Source organism: Mesoplodon bidens (genome assembly GCF_964165515.1).
Source record: "Mesoplodon bidens genome assembly, chromosome: 5".
NCBI classification, from domain to species: Eukaryota; Metazoa; Chordata; class Mammalia; order Artiodactyla; family Ziphiidae; genus Mesoplodon; species Mesoplodon bidens.
The window spans coordinates 57,984,033-58,007,768 of NC_138161.1; the positions used below are offsets into that span (position 1 = coordinate 57,984,033).

Genomic DNA, 23,736 nt, shown 5'->3' on the forward strand with positions numbered 1-23,736 from the left:
AGCTCATCTGTAAGACATACTTCTCAATGATCTCAGCCCTAAATTCTCATTGGTAATAGCACTGGGATCTTCAGTTCTTGATGGTCTTCATAGGGTGCTGTAAAGGCCCAAGACCTTTTGAAACAGAAGTGTTCTTTATGTAAGAACTAAGGTAAATAGAACTAAGAGAAAAAAAAAAAAAAAGAGCTAAGAGGCCCTGCCTTTCTTTTAGACCAGCTTCTACCTTTGGTATCCATCTCAGTGATACAATTACTACACTTCAATATCTGCCCCCTACTCACCACACTAAAATTTGAAAAGGAGATTCATGTTTTTCTCATGTGGGATTGGAAGGATGCATTATATAAATTAAGAAATATAAATGACTTCCCCTATTAAGAGTAAAGTAAGAGAGTGATCAGTGATTACTTCTTCCAGTCCTTCTTATACAAGGCCCATCTGTGAGAGTATCGTCCTGCACTCAGTGCTGATCCCCAGGGAAACTGTCAGCAATGGCATCTAGTAGAGATTTTCTCTATTTAAGTGGCAAACATGCTTATCAAAGTGGAGGGGAAATTTTTATGACTAAATATAATAATTTAATTTTATAATTACTTGTTGAATGAAAATTATTAGCTGAGTGATGTCAGGACATGAAAAAGTATGAAACACGGTTTCTACCCTCAAACCTAATATAATTGGAAAAAAGAAAAAAGCCAAACACGTAAAACTTCTAAGGAAGAATAAAAGATTGTGCATAATTAGCTTTTGGAAGAGCTTAATACATAATTATGAATGAATGTTAGCAAAATACCTTTTATAATTTTTAACTTCTCGAGGTGCCAGTGTCTTCATCAATAAGATGTAGGCAAAAACCTTCACAAAGTGAGGATTAAATGGGATAAGGTGTAAAGTGATGATGATGTACTGATATACAGCAGATCCTCAATATGTGGGACTATTGTTATTACTCTTGACTTATTTTTAATAGGTTATACTGTTACCCCTTTTCTTATAGGCCAAGCAATGAAATGTGAGAGATCTAAGCCTATTAAAGTGAGAAGATTGCTAAATAGAGGAAAAGATTATCAAACTAGGTAATTTATGTCGATATAAATAAGATATAAACTCAGGTGCTTAAATATAGTCAAAAGAAATTTCTGCTGGAAGAAACAGAAAAGAGAAAGAGTTTGTAAGTTGATCTATATTTCACGGTTTAAATAACAATGACCCAAAAAATGTCAATTAACTATCAGAAGCAGATTAACTAAAAATGACTTTAAAATCTTGTGTTCAATGAATATTTGCTGTGAAAGAAAAAAGAATGAGAACAGAGATCTCTATTTATGTGAAACCTAGGATTTTGAAAGGGCTTGAATTTTAGTCCAGGCAGACGGCAAATCAGTAGCTGTAGCCTCTCACCATTTAATCCCCAGGATTCCTCCAAAGAACACAGGAACTAAGAAAAGAGAAGGTTCTTGCTCAGCAAACATGGCTTCAGAACAATAATCTAGTTCACCTTCTAACCAGGTTGACAAACCTAAGACACTTCTATCTAAAAATTCTAGCCCCACCACTGTCTGAGTGCAGGGTCCACAGAGGCCAGGCAGAAGGGACAGTGTTTGCCTCACTCACTGTCTTAGATTGTGTATATGAAGATACATATGAGAGAAGAAACTGGAAATGAAATGAGAGGTGACAGTTCAAGTCTGATCATTATTTTAAGCTCAGTGAAGCAGAATTGAATAACAAGACTGGTATTTGTCATTTTAGAGGTTTCTCTTTGCAAGATTTTGTTAGATTTGCAACAATGTGAGTGATTCTTACCAGTTGAGCACTGATCTGAACTACAGATAAAAGGTACAGCTCTAAACCATGAATTTCCCTCTCATCCTTGTTAAATGAATTAGAAAATTTGATTGAAATTGCTGGAAAGATACATGAACTAGTATTACTAGACATTATGTTTAGATGAAATAAGATTTCTAAAATATGAATCTGGTATTGTTATATCATGTAATCACCAATTCAGGAGAATTGGACCTTACTTGTTTACTTATTGTTTTACTTTGCCTGTTTTAAGTAAGTAACCAAAAGAAAAAGGAGGGAAAAAAAAGTGAGAAAAACAACCTAAATAGTGCAGATAATTCTGCTGACCACTTCATCCAGCAAGTATACACCATACCAAGAATGAGTGTGAGATGGGAGATGTGCATCTTCTGTTGTTATTTTAATCTTTTTCATTTCCCTTATGCTTCTCTTTGTGTGATCATTTTATTGTATTGAATGTGATTCAAATATTTAAAGATTACGGGCTTCCCCGGTGGTGCAGTGGTTGAGAGTCCGCCTGCCGATGCAGGGGACACGGGTTCGTGCCCCGGTCCGGGAAGATCCCACATGCTGCAGAGCGGTTGGGCCCGTGAGCCATGGCCACTGAGCCTGCGAGTCCGGAGCCCGTGCTCCGCAACAGGAGAGGCCACAACAGTGAGAGGTCCGTGTACCACAAAAAATAAAAATAAAAAAAATAAAGATTACTATATATGTATAGACACACACACACATATATGTTTGCACATGCACATCTATATTTTTTTCTCACCATAGCTTTTAAACACAAGCCAACCACTCGTTCCTGCTAAAAAGGAACATCATTGTGTACATTGCATATTTATAGATGCATAATACTGTACACGGTTGCAAGTTTTAAAAAGCATGTATTCTGTACTCTGTGGACATTTCAGAGGTTGTTTTCAAGCTTAATTTGGACTCTATGCAGTTTTAACCTTATGCACAGATAGCACTACCTAACTTCTACCAAGGCTGCCTCTATGCCTATTAACTTATGTGAAGAATAAGCTTTCTGGGACACTAGAAAACTGAAGGCAGAAATACAGCTCAGCATTGACCCTCTTTGTAATCATAGACGATGAAGTGTCTCAAGAATCTGGGGGGCCCCAGATGGGGCAGAAATAACCACACAAATATCAGTTTTAGGTAAAATAATGTTTAGAAAAAAGTGAAAAGTATGATGAGAAGCCTTCAGAGAATGCTCACATAGTGATCCAAATCAAATAAATATGAGAAGGGAAAAAGAAGTTTTTAAAAGATTGACAGATCAGAAAGAAGTAGATATAAAAAGTTGTAGGGCCTGCCTTAGAGAAACTTAGAGAATTAAGAAAAGTTCGGTGAGGAGTAGGGCAGTGAAAATGGTTGTGTGAAAAAATGAAGGAAAGGAAAGGAGGGGGAGACAAATCAGAGGATCTGAACGGGGTCAGGGTGCCCCCAAATGAGAAACTATTCACAGAGATGGCTGTGAATGGAAACTGTGAGCACAATTGCTCAGGGGATCGGAAGCTGCTTTACCACAGAGGACCCCAAGGATTCATGGGAAGTAGAAGGAACCTGGGTCCAGAACTTCTCTTGATCTTTGGGTGGAGGCCAGAAGAGATACTAGGAAGTGATGATAGGAAGTTTAGGAAAAATAAAATAATATGCTTACTGGTCGGGGGGTGGTACTTTCCGTTCTAGAATGAACTAAAACCACGAGCCGACTGCAGAGATTGAGACTGCGGGCAAAGGGAATGAGCTGCTTAATCTACGCATGAGGCTGAAAGTAGGAATGTGTAAATATCCAATTCGTGCAGAAATCAAACCAAAACAAAATGAGAACTACAAAATATGTGCTTGCTAATCCCATGTATTCAATCTGTAGTCCAAGATCCCCGGGTTGGTATGGTGCTTAGGGCGAAGAGATGGAATGACAAGCAATGGGGTCAAGCTAAAATCAGGCCAGGAAAGCGAGCTCTGTAGGTAGCTCTGCACACTGAAGATAGACCTTTGATGCCCGCCCTGCCCCTGCTCTAGGTAAGGTCAGAGCTTGTTTCTGAAGGGGGTATCTCAGACATCCTGCTCTTGATTTTCTCTGCACTAACGTTTCAGGTAATCTCAGCTACTCCAAACTGGTAAGTGGCAACAATGTTGCCATAGAGAAGAGGTACAAAGTCTTACAGAATTAGTATATTTTTTCTTTCAAAAAAATTATTGTTAGTTTTATATTGGAATATAGTTGATTAACAGTGTTGTGTTAGTTTCAGGTGTACAGCAAAGTGAGTCAGTTATACATATACGTGTATCTATTCTTTTTCAAATTCTTTTCCCATTTAGGTTATTACAGAATACTGAGCAGAGTTCCCTGCTGCAAAAATATTTTAATGAAATAACTGATAAATGCCAAAGAAGTTACTAAATTACTTTTATCAGGTTAAATGCCTAGAACATCAATTAACCTAATAGATAGAAATCAAGTTTTAGAATCAAACAAATACAGATTTTAATCCCAGTTTTTCCACCTAGCAGATATGAGATATTTGCAAATTCTGTAAAGTCAGTGAACTTCAGTTTCCTCAGCTTTTAATCAGTGATAAAAATAGCTAGCTTGAAGAATTGTTGAGAGTACAAAATGAGATCATATATGTAAATACTTAGGAGTCTGCCAAAAAATAAGTACTTAATAGAGGTAACTATAATTATTACTTATACATCTCTTAAAATACATATTTTTAAGCTTTGTCTCTAGATTCCATCTGAGGCTAGTACAGCTCACGACAAAGACACAAACCTCCATATCCACAGTCTCAGTGACCACAGAACTCGTTAGGTACTTGAATACCTACCATGGTACAGCACCTTTACTTACTAGGCCTTACATTTTAAAAGTACTAAGTTAACACGGACAAAACAACAGTGATTTCTATCTACTGTAATCACACACTTGAGCTCTATGTAAACATAAGCAAACATGGAAATGCTGTTTCATTATCCTAAAGGGAAAAATGAGAAGTGATAAATTGAATTTTTAAAGACTTGTTAATTTTCAAATAACAAAAGATTCAAGTAATTCAATATTTAAATAACTAAGAAAATCTAATCATTTGATCATTGCATATCACATTGGATACTGTTAGACAAAATCCAAGGACATATCATAAGTATTAATAAGCCCAGTTTGACTTCAAATTTTAATGTGGTTGAATCAGCCAGATGTTCTTCCATTTATTTCTGTTATTTTGGTTTCTGCACAGGTATTCATTCTACCATAAAAATGCCTTCAAAGATTATGAAAATATCACTAGAAATTGAAAGATAAAAATAAATGGAATGTAGTGTGCTTCCTGAATCTCTTATTGGCTCATACCTACTATGGCTGTACTAATAATCCCATCCAGACATCAACATTTAATTTGAGAAGGTATATGAAACAGTAGGTCAAATAAAGGACCAGCTGAAGGATTAAATGATATTCAGTGTCTGGTTCTGCACTGTCCTTGTCTCTCTTCAGCAAGCATAGAAAATCAGCAGCTCTTGGATAAATAGTGTACCTTCCACACACATCCACACACATTGAAGGGAAAGAATGTCATTATAATATTTGTTAAAAGAAACATGACTCTCAAAACTTTGCATTAAAAGATGTGGTAATCACCTATGAACCATGTCTCCTGTGTCTTTCCTCTGCTTCATTTACATGCAGGGACTCTGCCCTTCTAAGTTCTTGGCTGGGACTCATATAACAAAAGACAGATTAACAAGAGAAAAACACACAGAAGTACAGTAACATGTATATCCCATATATACATTAGACATACCCAGGGAAATGAGTAACTCAAAGAGGTGGCTTAGAATTCAGGCTTAAATATCATCTTCAGCTAAATCAAAGAAAGGAGGGTGTGGGCAGATGCCAGTTATGGGAAGGTGACCAGGAAAAAGTATGACAGACAAGAGTAAAGTTTTTTAATGCAGATTTATATTAGTGCCTTCTCCACTGACAGGATTCTCTTATGATTTAGAATCATCCTCTTTCTGGTATAGAGAGGGAAATATCCTTACAAATGTTTATCTTTACAAATGGGAGATAGTCTTACGAAAAGATAACTTCTACTTTGCAGAGATTCTCCTGTGTCTGCTATTTCTCAAAATAATTAGCTCAAAATAATCCTCATGTCAAAGAGGTATGTTTTGAGTGGCGTACTATAGTCTTCTACAGTCATAGTCTGGGGTGGCATATTCTGGTCTCCTGCAGTACCATGAGATGGGAATCAACAACATGACAAATGGAAAAAAGCAGTGACCATAAGAAAAAGTATTGATTAAGGAGTCAGAGAAGAACCAGAAACAAATGGTTACAGCAGAAACCAGTAAACATTACAGTGACTCGGTTTATATTTATAGAATGGATATTTCATTTAATCCCACAAGTAACCCAGTAAAATATGCATTTTTATTCCCCATTAATAAATAAGAAAACTGATGGTGAAATGGATTGGGTAAATTGTCCCACAGCAAAAAAGTAGCAAATCGGAATGAAAACTAACACAAGTTAGGAAGCAAAGCACACCTTCTTGCCATTATACCATTCCTGCCTTCCCACTGGTCTCGGTCTATATATGTAAAGCTCTCTCTATATCTCTCTTCATTTTCATATTGTTTCCTCCTATCTCCTTTGTCTCTTTCTTCCTTAAAATAACCATACCCTCATGCAGAACTTTAGAATATTTTCTGTGATTACTGGGTAACATTTTACATTCTCTGGTTCTTATTTTAAAAAGGTGTTGGGAGCATGAAGGAAAATGTTGAATTTCTTTCATGAAAGAAAGAGAGTAAGGTCAAGACCCTATAATTTTTTTTCTCCCCTGTGGACCAGGTTAATGATAAAAAAAAAATGAATTTTCTCTCCCTCCCTATAACCTAAAACAACATCTTAGGTTTTACTGCTATCAGGCAAGTAAGCCAAAATCAAAGCACCTCATATGTTTGAATGTTTATACTTGAATAACTTACAATATAAAAGGAAATACAACAGATGTAGAAGCAGAAAAGATAAAGCCATTTTTAGCTAATTACACTTTTTGAAGGGACATTTATTTTTAATCCCATTCTGCTGCATTTACCATGGTCACCCTGAAGTCAAGTGAAACAGGAAGAAAAAAGGCAGTGGGTGAGATCAGAAAAAGAGAGACAGCAGATAAAAGATGTTAGGGCAGCCGAGGACTGGGAGAAGAGGGAACAAGAACAAATCTTGGGGTTTTTTTGTCCCTCACAAATGGATAGTAGCAAAGCCTTGTTTTTCAGTTGCTTTTTTTTTTTTTTTTTTTTTTTGCGGTACACGGGCCTCTCACTGTTGTGGCCTCTCCCGTTGCAGAGCACAGACTCCAGGTGTGCAGGCTCAGTAGTTGTGGCTCACAGGCCCAGCCGCTCCGTGGCATGTGGGATCTTCCCAGACCGGGGCACGAACCCGTGTCCCCTGCATCGGCAGGCGGACTCTCAACCACTGCGCCACCAGGGAAGCCCTGAGTTGCTTTTTTATAAAGAAATCATAGACAAAGCTTTTAAAGACTATGGAGATCCCAGAAAATTGTGAAGCAGCCATGCAGCACTGGAGCCCTCTGTTCCTGATCCCCTTCCAGGCCTAATGACTATTTTCAGACATTGTAAAATGTAGGTAAATCAACAAAATCCAAATCAAGCTGCTCCACAGCAAGCACCTGACCTTGAGTCATCTACAATTTCTTTTCACTCAGATAGGATGTCTCCTTTCAAACTCTCTTCTCCATTTAATACATGCAATCTCAAGCTACATAACGTGTTCACTTTCTTGGTTCTCCTGAGAAACTTGCCCTGCTCTTGGCATGCTGGGATAACTAAATAAATTTCCCGTCCAAAGGCCAAATTTTCCTAAGCTCATGGATTTATTCCAACCAGCATCCATCAATTTTTGAGTATCTGTGTGCATTTAGAGCTGTGCTAGGCACAGCGGGAGACACCAATAAAAGAACAAATCCCAGCACTTGCTCACACTGAGTTTATGATTGAGTCTGGGGAGACAAGATGAACATACATGCAACAACTGGGAAACAATTTGAGACATCATATAATTAAGTGCTGAATGTAATACTGACTGTAAGTGCACAATTCTTCACTAATTACCAGTTGCTTGAAGGAATTAATACTTAACTTTGGGGATTTCAATCACAATTTCTCCATAAGCATTAATTCTTGTAACCAGCAATTCATTTCCAAGAGTTACAAACATACCCTAGTTTTAGCAAATTATCAGCGTTGTTCTCATAAACGTTTTTTTCCATTAAGCAATTAATTTAAATCCTGATTGTTCTGACCTCCAGGGCATTTGGAGAGGTGCTGGCACCTCAGACATAATTTAATTTTTCAAATGAATTTTTTGGTTGGTGCAGGATTCAGAGCCCGGAGGGGAAGGAACCTGCTTTCTCCCCAGGAGCAGGGGAACAGGAGACCTCTGGGTCCAGAGCAGTCTCACTCTCCCCTCTGGCACAGGTAGATAAGCTCCAGTACTGGGCTCCTTTCTTTACCTTGTCTTCTGTACTTCTTGTTACTCCCACTCCTTTCCCTCCTCCTGTCTCCCCTGCTTTGGTTCTCTTCTTTTCCCTCTTCTCCTACCTTTGTTTCAGTCTGACCAATAGCATCTGCAGAGAAAGTTTCCCTAGCTAGTAATCTTCAGGATGGAGGAGGATGCTAACCCAGCCTCCCCTGTCAGCAGGGTCCAGCAGGGATCATGGCCCTAGAGAACACGCTCAGTCCACCTTCTGGAGCTTTAGTCATTTTCTCATCAGCCAGCAGATGTGCTAGGAGAATTGCAAACTATCTTCGAATGTCCTTCCACAGACCTCACACCTGCCCTGACCCCTCCTGAGCACCTTCATGACCTTGCTCCACCTAGAACAGCATGCAGGGCTCTGGCAGACAACCACAGGTGGGCATAACCACATCCAAACCTGCTTTTCGTTTACCTTTAACCAAGACATAATTGGCCACTAATATGTGTGAGATGACACACTCTTACCTGAGCGTGGTAGAGGGTAGAAGGCAAGTTCAAGCTACTTCACTCCCCTAAGCTTCTGTTTGCCCAGTATGAGAAAGTGATCTCCACCCAGTTGGCTGTTGTGGGGATTATATGGTGGTGAAGAGCCAGGTTTCCTGGCTTCAAGTCTCAATTCTGCCTCTTCCTAGCTGGGTAACCACAGCAAGTTGTGTCACTTTTCTCTGTTTCAAGTTGCTCATCTGTAAAACAGGAAGAATAAGAGAATCTACTTCAGAGACTTTATATCCCAGGATAAAATAAGTTGAATTATGTAATACACATACAAAACACTCTATAAATATCAGCTTTTATTAGATAAAGTAACTTGCATACCATGGATGCTCTATAATATCAGCTCTTTCCATTCATTTGTACCAAGTTAGTGGAGGGTAAAATGCCCAGGAGAGCAATTGCTCCACATTTGTCAACTAGGAAATGTCCCTTCCTTTGGCCAAAACTGGATAGCTTCAGCCCTGTTCCCCCACTCAAAAGCACCATATTTACCATCAGTAGAAGTAATATGTTCTATGACCTCATAAACTTCAGAAATATGCACTGAAGTCTTCCTGAATAGAACACAAAAACATTAAAGACTGGTCCAAAAAAAGCAAAAACAGGTGCCACCATTAAAAACATTTTTGCAGTGTAACATGTCCCATGAGATCTTATATAAACTGTGAAATTAGGGGATTTTGATTTGATGAAAATAAAGATTCCGAGAATAATTTAATAACCTAGAAGATGGACGTGGAGCCAAGTGGACTTGGGAAAGTTCTGTCATTATTCTACTTCCTACAAGTCAATGGAAAATAAAATTTGGGGAATAGATGAATAAAGATAGCTTTTCTCTTAACATACAGCCCTACCACAGTTAATAGTATTTCTCTCCTTCTACCTAGGAGGAGGGTTCAAGAGTTGTTTTGACTATGAGCACATTTCTAGAGTGACCAGACTGATGGCAGGAACCTAAAAGTACAATTTCCAGTAAGTCTCCCACCCTCCAATTACTAAAGTTTGGAGGAACAATTTATTTTCAGAATTAAACTCATCAGGAGCCAAATGACTTAGATGACAATGATGATGACGATGGTGATGGCTGATGTTTATTGAGTGCTTGCTGTACATCAAGCACCATCCAAAACATTTTACATATATTATCTCACCTAATCCACTTATATGATCTCATTCAATCCTATCACAACCTAAGAGGCAGAAACTATACTTATTTCCATTTTACTAATGAGGAAATTGGTTCAGAGAGTTAAAGATCAAGCAGCCAAAGAAGGATGATTTTTTTCTAGTAAGAAGGCGAACAAGGCAACTCCAAAAGCACTTTGCAGTGAAATTTTAAAGCAGTTGAATTAGGTCAGGCTTTGTCAACAGCAGGAGTATCATAATATAAAAATCTGAATACTCGTTAATTTTTATGGTAGCAATATTGACTTTAAATACCAACTACCTCCTTATTTGCAAAGTCATATAATTCTGCTCTTAGGAGCCAAAGACTAAGAAAACTCACAAGCTACCACCAACATACCGTCTTATTTGTACTGCACCAAATCCTTCCAATCCAGTTTATAAGCCGGGAGCCCTTTCATAATAGATAAGATCAGAATACAATTTAATCATTCTTTTCCTTTCACAAAAGAACAACTGACAAGGCTGCTGGCCAGTTTATTCGACAGGTACTATGGGCTTCAAATTCCTCACTGCCTTCTGGTTATCAAGAAAGTTAATTATTATCAAATCCCCAGCTCTCAAAAGGAAGGCAAAAGTCACCTTGCTCCAAAGCGCTTGCCAGGTAAATAATGTAGGTTAAAAAATGGTAGTTTTATTGTGAACCGAATTCTTGATGCTTTAGAATAACACAGATAACTTTAGGAAACCAGATAAAATTTTTTAGAAAAGTTGCTATATATGGGACTGGGAGTAGGGGATTAAGGGTGTGAGAGAGTGAATTACTTAAGAATCACAAAGATAGATAGTTCTGAATAGATGATCAACTATTTCTAAGGCCATATGATAGAGCTTGAGTAATGTATGTTAAAGCATTGCTTAATGAAGAACTAATCTAATAAGGTCAACTGCTCTTTTAATGTGCCTAGAATCTTAAAAGCTATCCAGGCAATGTCTGGAGGAGAAATGCCCATAAAATATCTGAATGCTTTGGAATTCATGCTCTGCAGAATCCCTTCCATGCTCAGAAGCAGTCTGAAGCATACAATAAGGGCACAGTCCACATGTCTCCATATGCAGAGAGTGTAGGGGGAGAGAAAGCAGAGAGGTAAAGAGAGGAAAAGAGATGACAAAGAATGAATTTCAAAGAAAAGCCCATAGTCAGAATATTTTTTAGTTTATAGAGTCATTTGAAGAGTTCAAATTCCTGTTTACATGGGGATTTTGGAAAAATTGATTTTTTCCCTAAAGCCAAATGATGAGTGAATTGTATTTTCACACAGATCAAAGTTAAAGTAATTATGGTAGCCTTTAACGTTCTCACAAGTGACTCTCTTGGCTTTGAACATATGGAGTGATGTGGATTTAATAGATTGTAAGAGAATTCTAATTTATAAACCCAATTTGTTCAGATGAATTAGGAAAAATAATAATAATCTGTGCAGGAATATTTTTTAACGTAGTTGAGCCAAAGAAGAAACAACTTTGTAGTGAAGTTGATAGTGTATGTGAAGATTTGATTAGGAAGTGCTGATTCTATAAGCCATACTAAAAAAAAAAACCACAACACTTTAATTCATGAATTAACCATCATATCATATTATATCATGATACAGAAATAGTACAGCATCACATATAATTTATAATTCTAAAAACATGATTCTTGAATGATTGTATTCTGGCAAAAAGAACCAGTGTCAACTGGGTTTGCAGCAAGTCAATTGTCCGAATGACATGGAAAGTGTATGTATCACATTCTACACTTCCAGAGAAAAAGGCAATGCCTCCTTCTTTCAAATGGACAACTTTACAGTTATCTTCTTTCGCAACAGTGATTACATTTGGGTTTTACATTATGGGTGCAATGAAGCTGGAATTTACTGCCTGAATAATAGATCAAAGCAAATCAGAAAGTAATTAGTTTGATAGAGCAAAGGGCTGCTTATCTGAATGACTTGGATTATAGAACATAAAGGAACAGGAAACCCTCGACTTAAAATAAAGCTTTTGAAATAAAGAAGAGGAAAAACTATATCCAAGCGCAGTTTATCAGTAGGGAGGATATCAACTATGTCTATTCTTTTCTCTTGCAAATTAGGTCCCTTTCTTACTTGGTACTAAATTTCCTAATCTGAGAATCCACTTCCCTTCATTGCATATGTTTCTCTGGAGGTTGCATATTCATTTTCTGGATATTAGATACCCTATTTTCCACAGCCTGTAGCCTGGAGACTCTTGCTGTGCAGGGTTTTTCCCCTCCCCTCTCAACACAGAATTTTACAGTAAAAATGACTGATAAAGGAAGTGAGTGACAGACCCCTGTTGGGCAGCCAGTGATCGTTATACATTTTGATTTTATATTATTATTATTATTTAGCATATTAAGTGCCCACTCTCTCATCATCGTGGGTGACTTCTCAGGGGGTAACACAGCACTCAGCTTTAGGAGGACAGGGTTTAATATTTGGTTGAAAATGGTTAACAGGCCGAAAGCCTAATGAAAACACATTTAGAAAGTCAACCAGAGGGATTTTTATTTTAATGAAAAAGAATAATGAAAAGCTCTCTGTAGGGAGAGCAAATTTGACAAGGTTATTTAAATATATATGTAGGCTTTAATGTTTCAAAAGAGTTTTTTTTTTTTTTTCAAATAATGGGATTTAATCTAATTTGTGGGTTTGGGCCTGAGTCGCAGGGTGGTTGCAAGATAGTCTTAGAAAGCAAGACTCCCTTGCCAAGTAAGAGTTTAGAATAGATTTTAGGATGTTTGAGTTGGATGAGGACTTAGAGATGATCTAATTTGAGCTTCTCACTCATTGGACAAGATACAGAAGCCCCCAAATATGAAATGAGTTCCCCGAGGCCACGCCGTTAGTAATAGAGCTGTACTGAGGGTGACATACGGAGAGCACTTATGCAGGCCATGATGGTTATTAACCTTATTCTTGCTCTCTGTAATCCTCGCAATAGTCCATGAGCAAGTATTATTAGTGCCAGTCTGCAGACAAAGAAATAGAAACTCAGAGGAATTACGTAATTTACCAAAGGTCACACAGCTAGAAAAAAGGTGAAACACACATTTAACCTGTATGATCCTAAAGGTGCCTTAACCGCTCACCCCAACAGGAGGCAGAGCTCTCTGTTGTTTTCCACAAGGCCTTCAGCCTCCGGGACACTGGGGTTCTGTAGATCTAGCCAGGCTCTGTCTACTAAACCTACCACTTGTCCTATTTCTTAGTTACTAATGCTGTAATTCCGACATCCCTGACTTGATATCTTGAACCCGCCCTAGTTTCCACTTCAGCCCTAACTCCTCCAGATGTTAGATTCTATTCCCTTTGAACCCTGCCTGGGATCATTCCCACTCCTCCCCTCCTCCAAGTTCAGCTCCTGAGACCCCAGCTCAAGCCAATGTCCCTGGTCTAGAATCAGCTGAGAAGCAGGTCAGATGGAAATAAAAATCTACCCAATTCCAACTACAGGTATAATGGAAAGTGAGGTAGAGGCCTAAGCCACTATCAGCGGCTGGTCAGAGCTCCAGCTGAGACACACCTGATAAGTAATTGAAGAACTAAATAAAAGGGCCAAGGCTAGTTTTTCACACAGTTACCAAGGAAAAGAGAGAAAAGGAAGACATACATATCCAAGGAAGAAAGTCAGGAGAAGGGATGGATCTGGGACAAATCTGGTAGCCCAGTGATTTAGCTACCAACCATGCCACCAGATTCTAGGTTCAGTGATAGAACATAACCCTACAGCCTGTCTCAGGCTGGGGCAGAAGCTCCTGCCTGGAGGAGAACAGCTTCAGAACACAGTCAGAGCTAGTGGCAGCAGGAACCATGCATAGCCCCAGACGCGAGGAAATGAGGAGGGACAAAGCAGGGGACCCAAGGCAGGGCCTGACATGTTGCCCCCTCTCCCCCTTGTGATGGCATGGAGAGACAGGAATTGATCAGTACCTCCCTCTATACGTCAGAGTTGTCCCTGTAATTGACTAGAGGCTTAATCTTTGGTCTAAGTTCATCTCTTTCGTTACCAGCTACCTTCTCATTTCTTTTTATTTTTTAATTGGGGAATACTTGCTTTACAATGTTCTGTTAGTTTCTGCTGTGCAAGGAAGTGAATCAGCTATATGTATACATAATGCATACATATATCCCCACCCTCGTGGACCTCCTTCCCAACCCCTCCCCCATCCCACCCATCTAGGTCATCACAGAGCACCGATCTGAGCTCCCTGTGCTATACAACAGGTTCCCACTAGCTACCTATTTTACATATAGCAGTGCACATACATCAATCCCAATCTCCCAGTTCATCCCACCCTCCTCTCCCCATCCCCGTGTCTACACAACCATTCTCTAAGTTTGCAGCTCTATTTCTGCCCTGCAAATAGGTTCATCTGTACCATTTTTCTACATTCTACATGTATGTGTTAATATACGGTATTTGTCTTTCCCCTTCTGACTTACTTCACTCTGTATGACAGACTCTAGGTCCATCCATGTCTCTACAAATGACCCAGTTTCATTCCTTTTTATGGCTGAGTAATATTCCATTGTATATATGTACCACATCTTCTTTATCCATTCATCTGTCAATGGACACTTAGTTTGCTTCCATGTCCTGGCTATTGTAAATAGTGCTGCAATGAACATTGTGGTACATGTCTCTTTTTGAATTAAGGCTTTCTCAGGGTATATGCCCAGGAGTGGGATTGCTGGATCATATGGTAATTCTATTTTTAGTTTTTTAAGACTGTTCTCCACAGTGGCTGTATTAATTTACATTCCCACCAACGGTGTATGAGAGTTCCCTTTTCTCCACACCCTCTCCAGCATTTATTGTTTGTAGATTTTTTGATGATGGCCATTCTGACCAGTGTGAGGTAATACCTCATTGTAGTTTTGATCACTATAGAACTCTTAGAGGAAAACATAGGAAGAATACTGTTTGACATAAATCACAGCAAGATCTTTTTTGACCCACCTCCTAGAGTAATGAAAAGAAAAAGAAAAATTAACAGATGGGACCTAATTAAACTTAAAGGCTTTTGCACAGCAAAGAAAACCATAAGTGAGACGAAAACACAACCCTCAGAATGGGAGAAAATATTTGCAAATGAAGCAACTGACAAGGGATTAATCTCCAAAATATACAAACAGCTCAAGCAGCTCAATATCAAAAAGCAGGCAACCCAATCAAAAAAACAAACAACCCAATCAAAAAATGGGTGGAAGACCTAAATAGACATTTCTCCAAAGAAGACATGCAGTTGGCCAAGAGACACATGAAGAGATGCTCAACATCACTAATTATTAGAGAAATGCAGATCAAAACTACCTTCTCATTTCTTGAAGACACTGAACAAGTCACAGCAGAGTTACCATGGTCTCTGGGCCTCTTTCCTGATCAACTTGGTTGCATCCATCATGGGCCAGATAAGTTTGGTCATCGTACTTAGCTACATAAAGGCCTGTAACTCCTGTGGTCCTGTAGATAAAGCTCTCCAAAGTCCCTGCTTAGGTTCTTCTTTCTCATTGCAATATTGGGTTTAGTATCATCTATCTCATTACTTGAAAAGGCACTGGGACATCAGGTAGCATGTCAGGTATAGATTACCTGATCCAGTTCAGATTCAAACTGATCTGGCCCATGGTGGATCCGTCACTGTGCCATCCCAGTTTCCCTGGAGAGCTGCCATGATTGCCTCATCTGTCTTCAGGTGAGACCTGTTGCAGATAGTCAGCACTGATAGGACCAACCAGCCTACTTTATCCCATAGGAATGCCACCTTGGTGGGAGAATCATGGTTTTTGAATTTTCCTCCATTATATCCTGAGCCCACCCTTTACTATCACGGCTTGGAAGAGCCTTTTAACCTCTTTCAGCCTCAGTTTTGTTGTCTCTTAAACTGTGCATACCTCAAAAGTTTTATACGAAGAATGGATGGGAATTTCATTAAAGCTTGTGGCTCCAACTCTGAGGTTCCCTACTGATAGTGCATTAGGGTTCCACAGAGAAACAGGCCAATAGGATGTGTGTGTATTTGAGTGTGGTTGGATAGATAGATAGATAGATAGATAGACAGAGAGATAGATAGATAGACTTGTCATAAGGAACTGGCTCACGCAATTATGGAGGCAAGCAAGCGCCACGATCTGCAGAGTGAGTCAGCAAGCTGCAGACTCAGGAGAGCCAATGATACAGTTCCAGTCTGAAGGCCAGCAGACTCGAGACCCAGGAAGAGAGGATGTTTCAATTAAAGTCTGAAGGTAGGAAAAAAGCTGATGCTCCAGTTTGAACGCAGTCAGCCAGAAAGAATTTTCTCTTAGGATGGTCAGCCTTTTTATTTTATTCAAATTTTCAACTGATTGGATAAAGCTCACCTACATTAGAGAAGGCAATCTGCTTTACTCAGTCTATCTAGTTAAATGTTAATCTCATCCAAAGACACACTCACAGAAACACCCAGAATGATGTTAGACCCAATATCTGGGCACCCTGTGGCCCAGACAAACTGACGTGTAAAATGAACCTTCACACCTAGCAAACTTAAACATGCTAAGCCTGAGCCAATTTAGGCCAGCAGATAAATGGGGAAAATTTCACAGATATACTTCTAGTTTTATGATGAATTTTTATGTCAGGTAAATCATATTTTGTTATCCAAACTCACAATCAATGTGCCTGAAAACCACGACTAATATGGCATATATCATAAAAATATGGGAGCTTCCAAAGGAAATTTAAGAAACCACATCCTAATAAAACTAATTTTCTTTCTTGGGTAAGTTGATTGAGAATTTAATTAAGGGCAAACCAGTATGCTTATAGTATAAAGTTTACAGAGTCAAAGAAACAACTCTCAAAAAAAAAAAAAAGAGGTGCATCTCTAATTTATTAACCCCCTCCGTTTTAAATAAGATCTACTTAAAGCATACTATATAAGTAACCCAGTAAGTATAATTTGCTCAGCTTTTTTGAAAAGCTTTCTAAGTTTCCTTCTAACAGATTACTAAGGGAAAGAAGTCACTAGAGCATAGAGGGCAGAATACTGCCAAGAGTTGCTGTGAAAAGCCATAGAAGCAGTCGTAGTGAACAGCTGTGCCAGAGAGTGAAGTTAATAATTAGACACCCAGGGGTCTAGCACTGGTTCTGTCATTGTTCAATACAGCATATTTAATGAGGAGGAGGAGATACTGGGAGAAGAGCCGGTAGGCATATAGGGTCTGACTGCCAAATCTGCGATGATTCTGCTCTAGGTAAGCAGAGGACATCAGTCAAGAATGATGAAAGTGCCTACGTGGATTCTGTGCTTTGGGATTTCAGCAAAAATGAGAGCACTTAAAATGCAACTTGTATCAATTGTGATTCCAGCAGAAATTAAGTCAAATCTCTCTGAAATCACTTCTTAGAGATTAAACTGTTTAAAGGATGATCTAATGTCTACCCAAATAAACAAGAGACAAGACAGGAATGCAGTTATAACAAATAATGCAGTGACACAAATGCCGTTGTACAAATAAGGAATTTAACAGGTTATCTATACATTTCTGTAAAATCATGGTAGCAAAGACAATTGCTCATTGATTTTAAAAGGATTCAATACTCTTTGGTTTCAGTTTGAAGGAGTCAATTTGAAGTTGGATTCAGGAAGAAAGAAAATAATTCTGTGATATTCAGAAACAAAGTCATTGGTGTAAAACCATACAGGCTTAAAGCTACTCTTAGTGATTGTTGGATAGTCTCATTAGCCTGCATTGCTCTAGGACTTACCAGCCTGTGGCACAAATGAATTCACATTAGCATTGATACACACATTTCCGTGCCTAATAGCCTTCACTTGCATAACTGCCTCAAAAACTTCAGGGTTTCCTGGAGAGCTGCATCATTCCTTTCCTGTTTCCTTATCTGGATCTCCTGTGCTATCTTCTGCCTAAGAGCCAGGAAGAAGGCACACTGCACCATTAGAACTGGTGCCTAAACACTGTATGAGAAACCTGCATCCCTGATGTCTCCTCAGCACTTCTGAAACTGCTTAAGTGTGATGAACTTCTGCAACCGCATGAGTCTTTATGGAAGATGGTATTTTCCGAAATTGGTCACAGCATTACGTTTGGTCCCACATGCTCTTCCAGGATTTTGCCACTCCCTCATCAAGAAGTAGATTCTCTTTATCCTCCCCTTGAACCTGGGAAGCTAATGGCTGTTGAGTGCAATAGAGTAAAGCAGAGGTGATGTTGTGTGACTTCCAAGACTAGATCACAGAAAGGATACAGCTTCCTCCTGACTCTCCCCTTTAGAATCCTGGCACTTATAACCCAGCCACCATATTGTGAGGAAACACAAGCCATATGGAGAGGCCATGTGTTTCCACCAGCAGCCCTAGCTAAGGTTTCAGCCCACAACCAGCATAAATTGCTAGATGTGTAAAAAGAGAGACCTTCAGATCATTCCAGGCCCCAGCTTTAGAAAGGCCCCAGCTGACACCTCGTTGAGCAGCATTGAGTTATTCCTGCCAAACCCCACACAAAATGCAGAAAAGTGAGCAAAAGAAAGCTGTTATTGCTTTAAGTCGCTATTTTTAGGTGGTTTGTTATGCAGCACTGCATAGCTAAAACAATCCTTCATCAGACCTCACATAATTCAACACAGAACTGAGGAGGATACCAACATCCCCAATTCTATGTGGACTTTTGAACGTAAATTCCAAGCATACGCCTACCCAAATACTAAAGATGCCGTCATGATAGCAAGCCTCTAAGCTCTGTTTTAGACGCTAAATAAGAAGCAGCTGAAGATCCTTGGCCAGGCACCATGCTGTCATCTTCATCTATTTCCCCCCAAGGAACATTAACCTTAAATTTCCTCTTTGCAGCTTCCTCTCTTGAGTGCATTTTGACTCATGTAAATAGATGCCTAGAGGTTGGGGGTTGGTGTGAGGAACATAATTTCAGATGGAATAACCAGACTGACTGAAAACCCCATTTCAGGCCCATACCTACTCCCACTATTTTTTATAAACCGTTTCTGAGAAAGAAACCTTCTAAGTGGCTGTGATTTCATTTTCTGTCATGGTAATGTCATTTTTCGTGGAGTAAAGTGGCCAGGAAATACAAATAAGAACAAAAGAGACTTTGGAGAGAGAAACGCTCTTGTCAGAAATGTACTTTATGAAGGTTATAGGGCTGCAATAGAAGAAACTTCAGGTATTTTGGTAGCTCTTAGAAAGCTTCCATGCTACCAATTTAACATCTAGTTAGGTGAGATGGGAGGGTTATAGAAAAATCTCTTTATGCTTTATACAACTAAGAAAAAGCATCAGCTAAAGGGCCCTACACTAGACAATTAGAGAAGAGCTGAAAGAATATTGCAAATAAGAGATCAGGAAGGGAACAGATCTCTTACTAAGAAATGAATGGAATCTAAACTCAAATAAAAAACTCTGTAACCCTCACCCCACCTGTAAGATTGTGTAGGCTCTTTATGGCAGAGGACTTTCCAACACAAACATTGCATTTCAAGGTAGCTAACTGAGATATTCAGGATTTAAAGTAGGTACAATAATTTTATATTTTCCTTTTTGTTAACCTAATCCTACTCACCAATACAAATTGGAGAGTTGTAAATTTATATTCAAAATAAATACAAATTTGAAGAACATACTTAAATATAATGGTCTATAATATCTCATAAGTCCATTTTAATAGTTTTATTTGGGGCTATGTCTGGCTTTATAATTTCTAAAAAATTATGGGTTTTTAATTTTAATATCTAATTACAGCTAATAATAACTGTAGTTGTAAGCTATTTAGAACTCTACAGAGCCAGTTGCTGTACTAATTGCCAACAGTATTTCCCTTCATACTCACAACAACCCTTTGTTGTTGATATTACAAGGTAGATATTATTATTATTATTATTATTATTATTATTAATTATCTCTAGACTCAAAGAACTTAAATAACTTGCCCAGTATCCCACAGCTGGTAGACGAGTCATCTAAGGCAGGTCTGTCCTATCCCAAAACCTATGTTCTGGATTCCTGCAGTAAAATCCTCCTGCACACAGTCACATGGACTGCAACATCAAAACTTCTGTGTTTAAAAACGTCCCGCACACCTCAGTTTATGGTTAGTAAAACACTACAAGCTGAGTCCAATTCTGATTGTTCTTCTTCTCTCACTGCCTCCCTCCCAGAAAAGAAGCCAGTTTTCTTCTCTCTCCCCTGTAACAACCACTATAGCATTCTGCCTCAGTGGTCTTGATTTCCCTGTATACTGCAAGAGTAAGATCCAGGACCCAGACTTTAAGGTGTATCAGGAATAGGAATTTAGTTCTTAAAGAAAAGATTACTTCCATGCCAACTCTCATCACAACCACACACCTCAAAACTCTGTCAACCTCCGAACTTCTCTTTTGCTTTTGCTTTTTAATTTTCTTAAGAAAATATTCAAAATTCGTTCAAGCCAATGCAATGACACTTTCTTCTAATTTAAAAGGTCAGACAATTTGGCTTTTAGAAAAGGAAGTAATGGTAGGCAAATTCCAAATATTGAAACTTCTAACTAGTTTGGGCAGAAAGGACATTCCAGTCTGTCAAGCATTAAGCTACGAAATCACTGATAGCCAGCCTTACGTGATCAGCAGTGTCAGAGACTTAATGCAAATGTACATTTTGCACTTTATCAAAGGGTGACTACTGAGTCAATCTTGTCTCTTAGCCAGAACAATTTGTCCTTAAGATACCACATATTTTAACGATTGATAATTATGTTATTTAATGTACTCTCAGACAACATTTGTAGGACTGACTTAATTATTATGATATAACTAACAATAGAGACTCACAAATAGAAGAAAGTTATCAAACAACCATCATAGATGTTCCAGGGGATGTGTCTGAGGTTGATTGTGGAAAGTGACAATAATCTTTCCCATGAACCTTTGCAATGCACCCTTGCAGCTCTTCCCATCAAGAGGAAGCATCCATTTCCTCTGTCCTTACATCTATACTGGACTTATAGCTTCTTTGACAAATAAAATGTGGCAGAAGTAAGGCTGTGTCAATTCCAAGCCTATACAACAAAAGGCTGGCAGCTTCCACTTTAACTCTTGAGACCAAGCCCAGCCACCATGAAAAATAGCTCAGGCTGGGCTACAGAATAATGAGAGACTCTATGGAAAGAAAGTTCCCAGCCTTCAGCCATCACAGACATATAGATGAAGACACATAAGACCCTCTAACTCCAACTCAGAAGACCCCTCAGAAAAGCATGAGTGATGTCAAGTAAGCATTCCACAGCCAGACCACAGAACTGTGAGACATAGTAAAACATTGTTTTAAGCCACTAAGTTTTGGGATGGTTTATAATCCAGCAAGGGATAGTCAACACAGTGAATTAAATTAATGCAAAAATAAGTTTGGCTCTTGTTGGCCTAGTCCTCAAATACCATTAATTAAAAGTGCTTCTCAAAATTTAATCATGTCAAGGATAGCTAGTCCCCAAAATTAATATACATGTTTACGTTGACAGATTAATCGGCATTCTTGTTAAATGTCAGCTATAGACCAGATATTATACCTTACTCTTATCAATAGTTGATAAAGAAATAACATTGTTACCTTAACATATCGATTACCTTGCCTGAAAGAGCTGGTCTATTGCTTAACCCCTTGTTTTAGCTTTGATGAAAATGATTTTTTTGCTCTGAAGCACCAATGTCAGAGTTCCCACGTCTCGCCAATGGATGAAGGGGAAACCCCTTATCCTTCTAAATCCCATTCCAAGCTTAAAAGCTTCGACTCAAACTCTGGGGATGGGGAGGTTCAAAATTTTAAACTTTTAAAATAATGTCATGTTTCATGAGAAGGACAATAAATACTAAGGGGAAAAAAATGTGTGTACTGAATCTAATTTACAATCCACTCACACTTGAGCTGCCAATGTCACTTAGTTCAGAACTAAACACAACCTTGAGGGGTCACTGATTCAGTGTTTTTTAAATGCTGTTTTTAATCCATAGATGTTTTCTTTCCTTCCCTCATGCCTTACTTTTCCCCAAAACAAAAAAGTTAAAGAATTCCCCAGCTTAATAATGATTTGGTTAAGAAATATTTTATTCAAATATTCAAAATTAGAAGTGGAAGGGTAATTTTTTTTCTTTCACGTAATCTTTTGCAGTGGTGTGTGGTAAATGTTTAACAAGCAGTTCTCAGGGGGAAATATGTGTGCATATAAACACGTACGTAATTTTCTACAAGTTTATTAAAAGATGTGTGGCACACAATTTATAAAAAGTAACATATGAAATACTATTTATTATAAATTACATGCAGCCAATTGATTGTCACAGAATGCTTCCATTAATTTTTGCCTGTCTTTTCTCCATAGCCAACCTATGGTGCAAATTCACTTATTATGTGACAAATAGAATTGCATCTCAATCCAATAATTCTTTTCCCAAAAAAAATATTGTCATTAAATATGATATGTGATGTGCAATTAAACTAATTCTCACTTTTGTATAAATTCTAAGCATAAAACTGAACCCTCTTTCAGCTTCAGCATTGGACATGACACACTTTTAAGTTTAATTTTCATTGTTAACATTTTCTTCCTCTAGGTACTTTCTTAAGTCTAGACAATCAACAAAACAATAAATCAGACCTTTATCACAGCGCTTGCTGATTTCCATGGTGTAAATACTCTCACCATGGCTGGCTTCAAGCTATCAACACCACTGAATTCAGCATCACTGAATTCAGAGTTGGAAGGATGGGTGCAGAAACACTCCATTAAATGGCATTTCCACATTCTTGACGTAAGAAACCTCAAGAAGTCAGTAAATCATTAGAAAGGAATGAGGTTTGAGAATTTATTACCTTTGTTTTTAGTATAATTTATTTAATTTTAACTCTATATAATTTAATTTTAAATAGCGATTATGATTAATAGTAGGTTTGTAAAATCTTGTGAGCCTGTATCAACTGGATCCAGTATATACTGTTTAAGTGCAGTCAGGTGAAGGTTATTACTTTTGTTTCAGTTTCTAAAGAAAGAAATTCTCATCAAGGCTACCTCTATACTAAAGTTAGACCTAAGCAGAAAGGAACAGGACAAGAAAATTAAATTTAGAGAAGGAAAATTCACAGCCTTATATGTGGTTATGAAATTCTTTTTTACATTAACCTCTTATATTCCTATTTCCTCATTCTGTTCTTTGTGGATATGAAAAATAAATGGGTTTTGACATATATACAAATATGTTCCATCATAAGCTCAATGTCTATTTGGCTATGATGACTATCACTCTTAAAATATGATTTTATTTCTCATTATCCAATGTCAAAACTCCTAAAATAAGGAGATAAAGATAAGCAATTTGAAGCAATTAGGAAGAAGAGTGATATATAAAAAGAAATCAGGGAAAATGTTTAAAATAATATATATCAACATTAAATCATCCTCATTTCAATCTAATCACAGTGTAGATCCAGGCAGTGGTCATGCCTCACAGACAAGCAGCCTCCAGTCTGACAAACCCACAAGTCCAGAAACCCTTGAACTCTTCTCGCTCCCCTGATCAGATAAAAACCTTCCTGATTCGTAATGCCAGGCTCCAGGACAGAGGTGGTTGAGATGAATGCCTTTTAAACTCCAGTACTGCAGCTATGCTCAGGA

General features: G+C 38.2%; 1 protein-coding gene across 20 annotated transcripts in view; it reads right to left on the reverse strand.

Annotated features, from left to right (window-relative positions):
• Positions 1 to 23,736, reverse strand: part of LOC308618329 (uncharacterized protein) — a 465,534-nt gene that overhangs the window by 194,119 nt on the left and 247,679 nt on the right. For all 20 annotated transcript variants that reach the window (XR_014015997.1, XR_014015998.1, XR_014015999.1 and 17 more), the window contains one exon: positions 8,855 to 9,072. Coding sequence is in view for 14 of the 20 variants with exons in the window: in XM_081236021.1 (XP_081092147.1) it covers positions 9,002 to 9,072 (71 nt within the window). In the remaining 6 variants the exon portion in view is untranslated. The remainder of the gene's footprint in view (positions 1 to 8,854; positions 9,073 to 23,736) is intronic.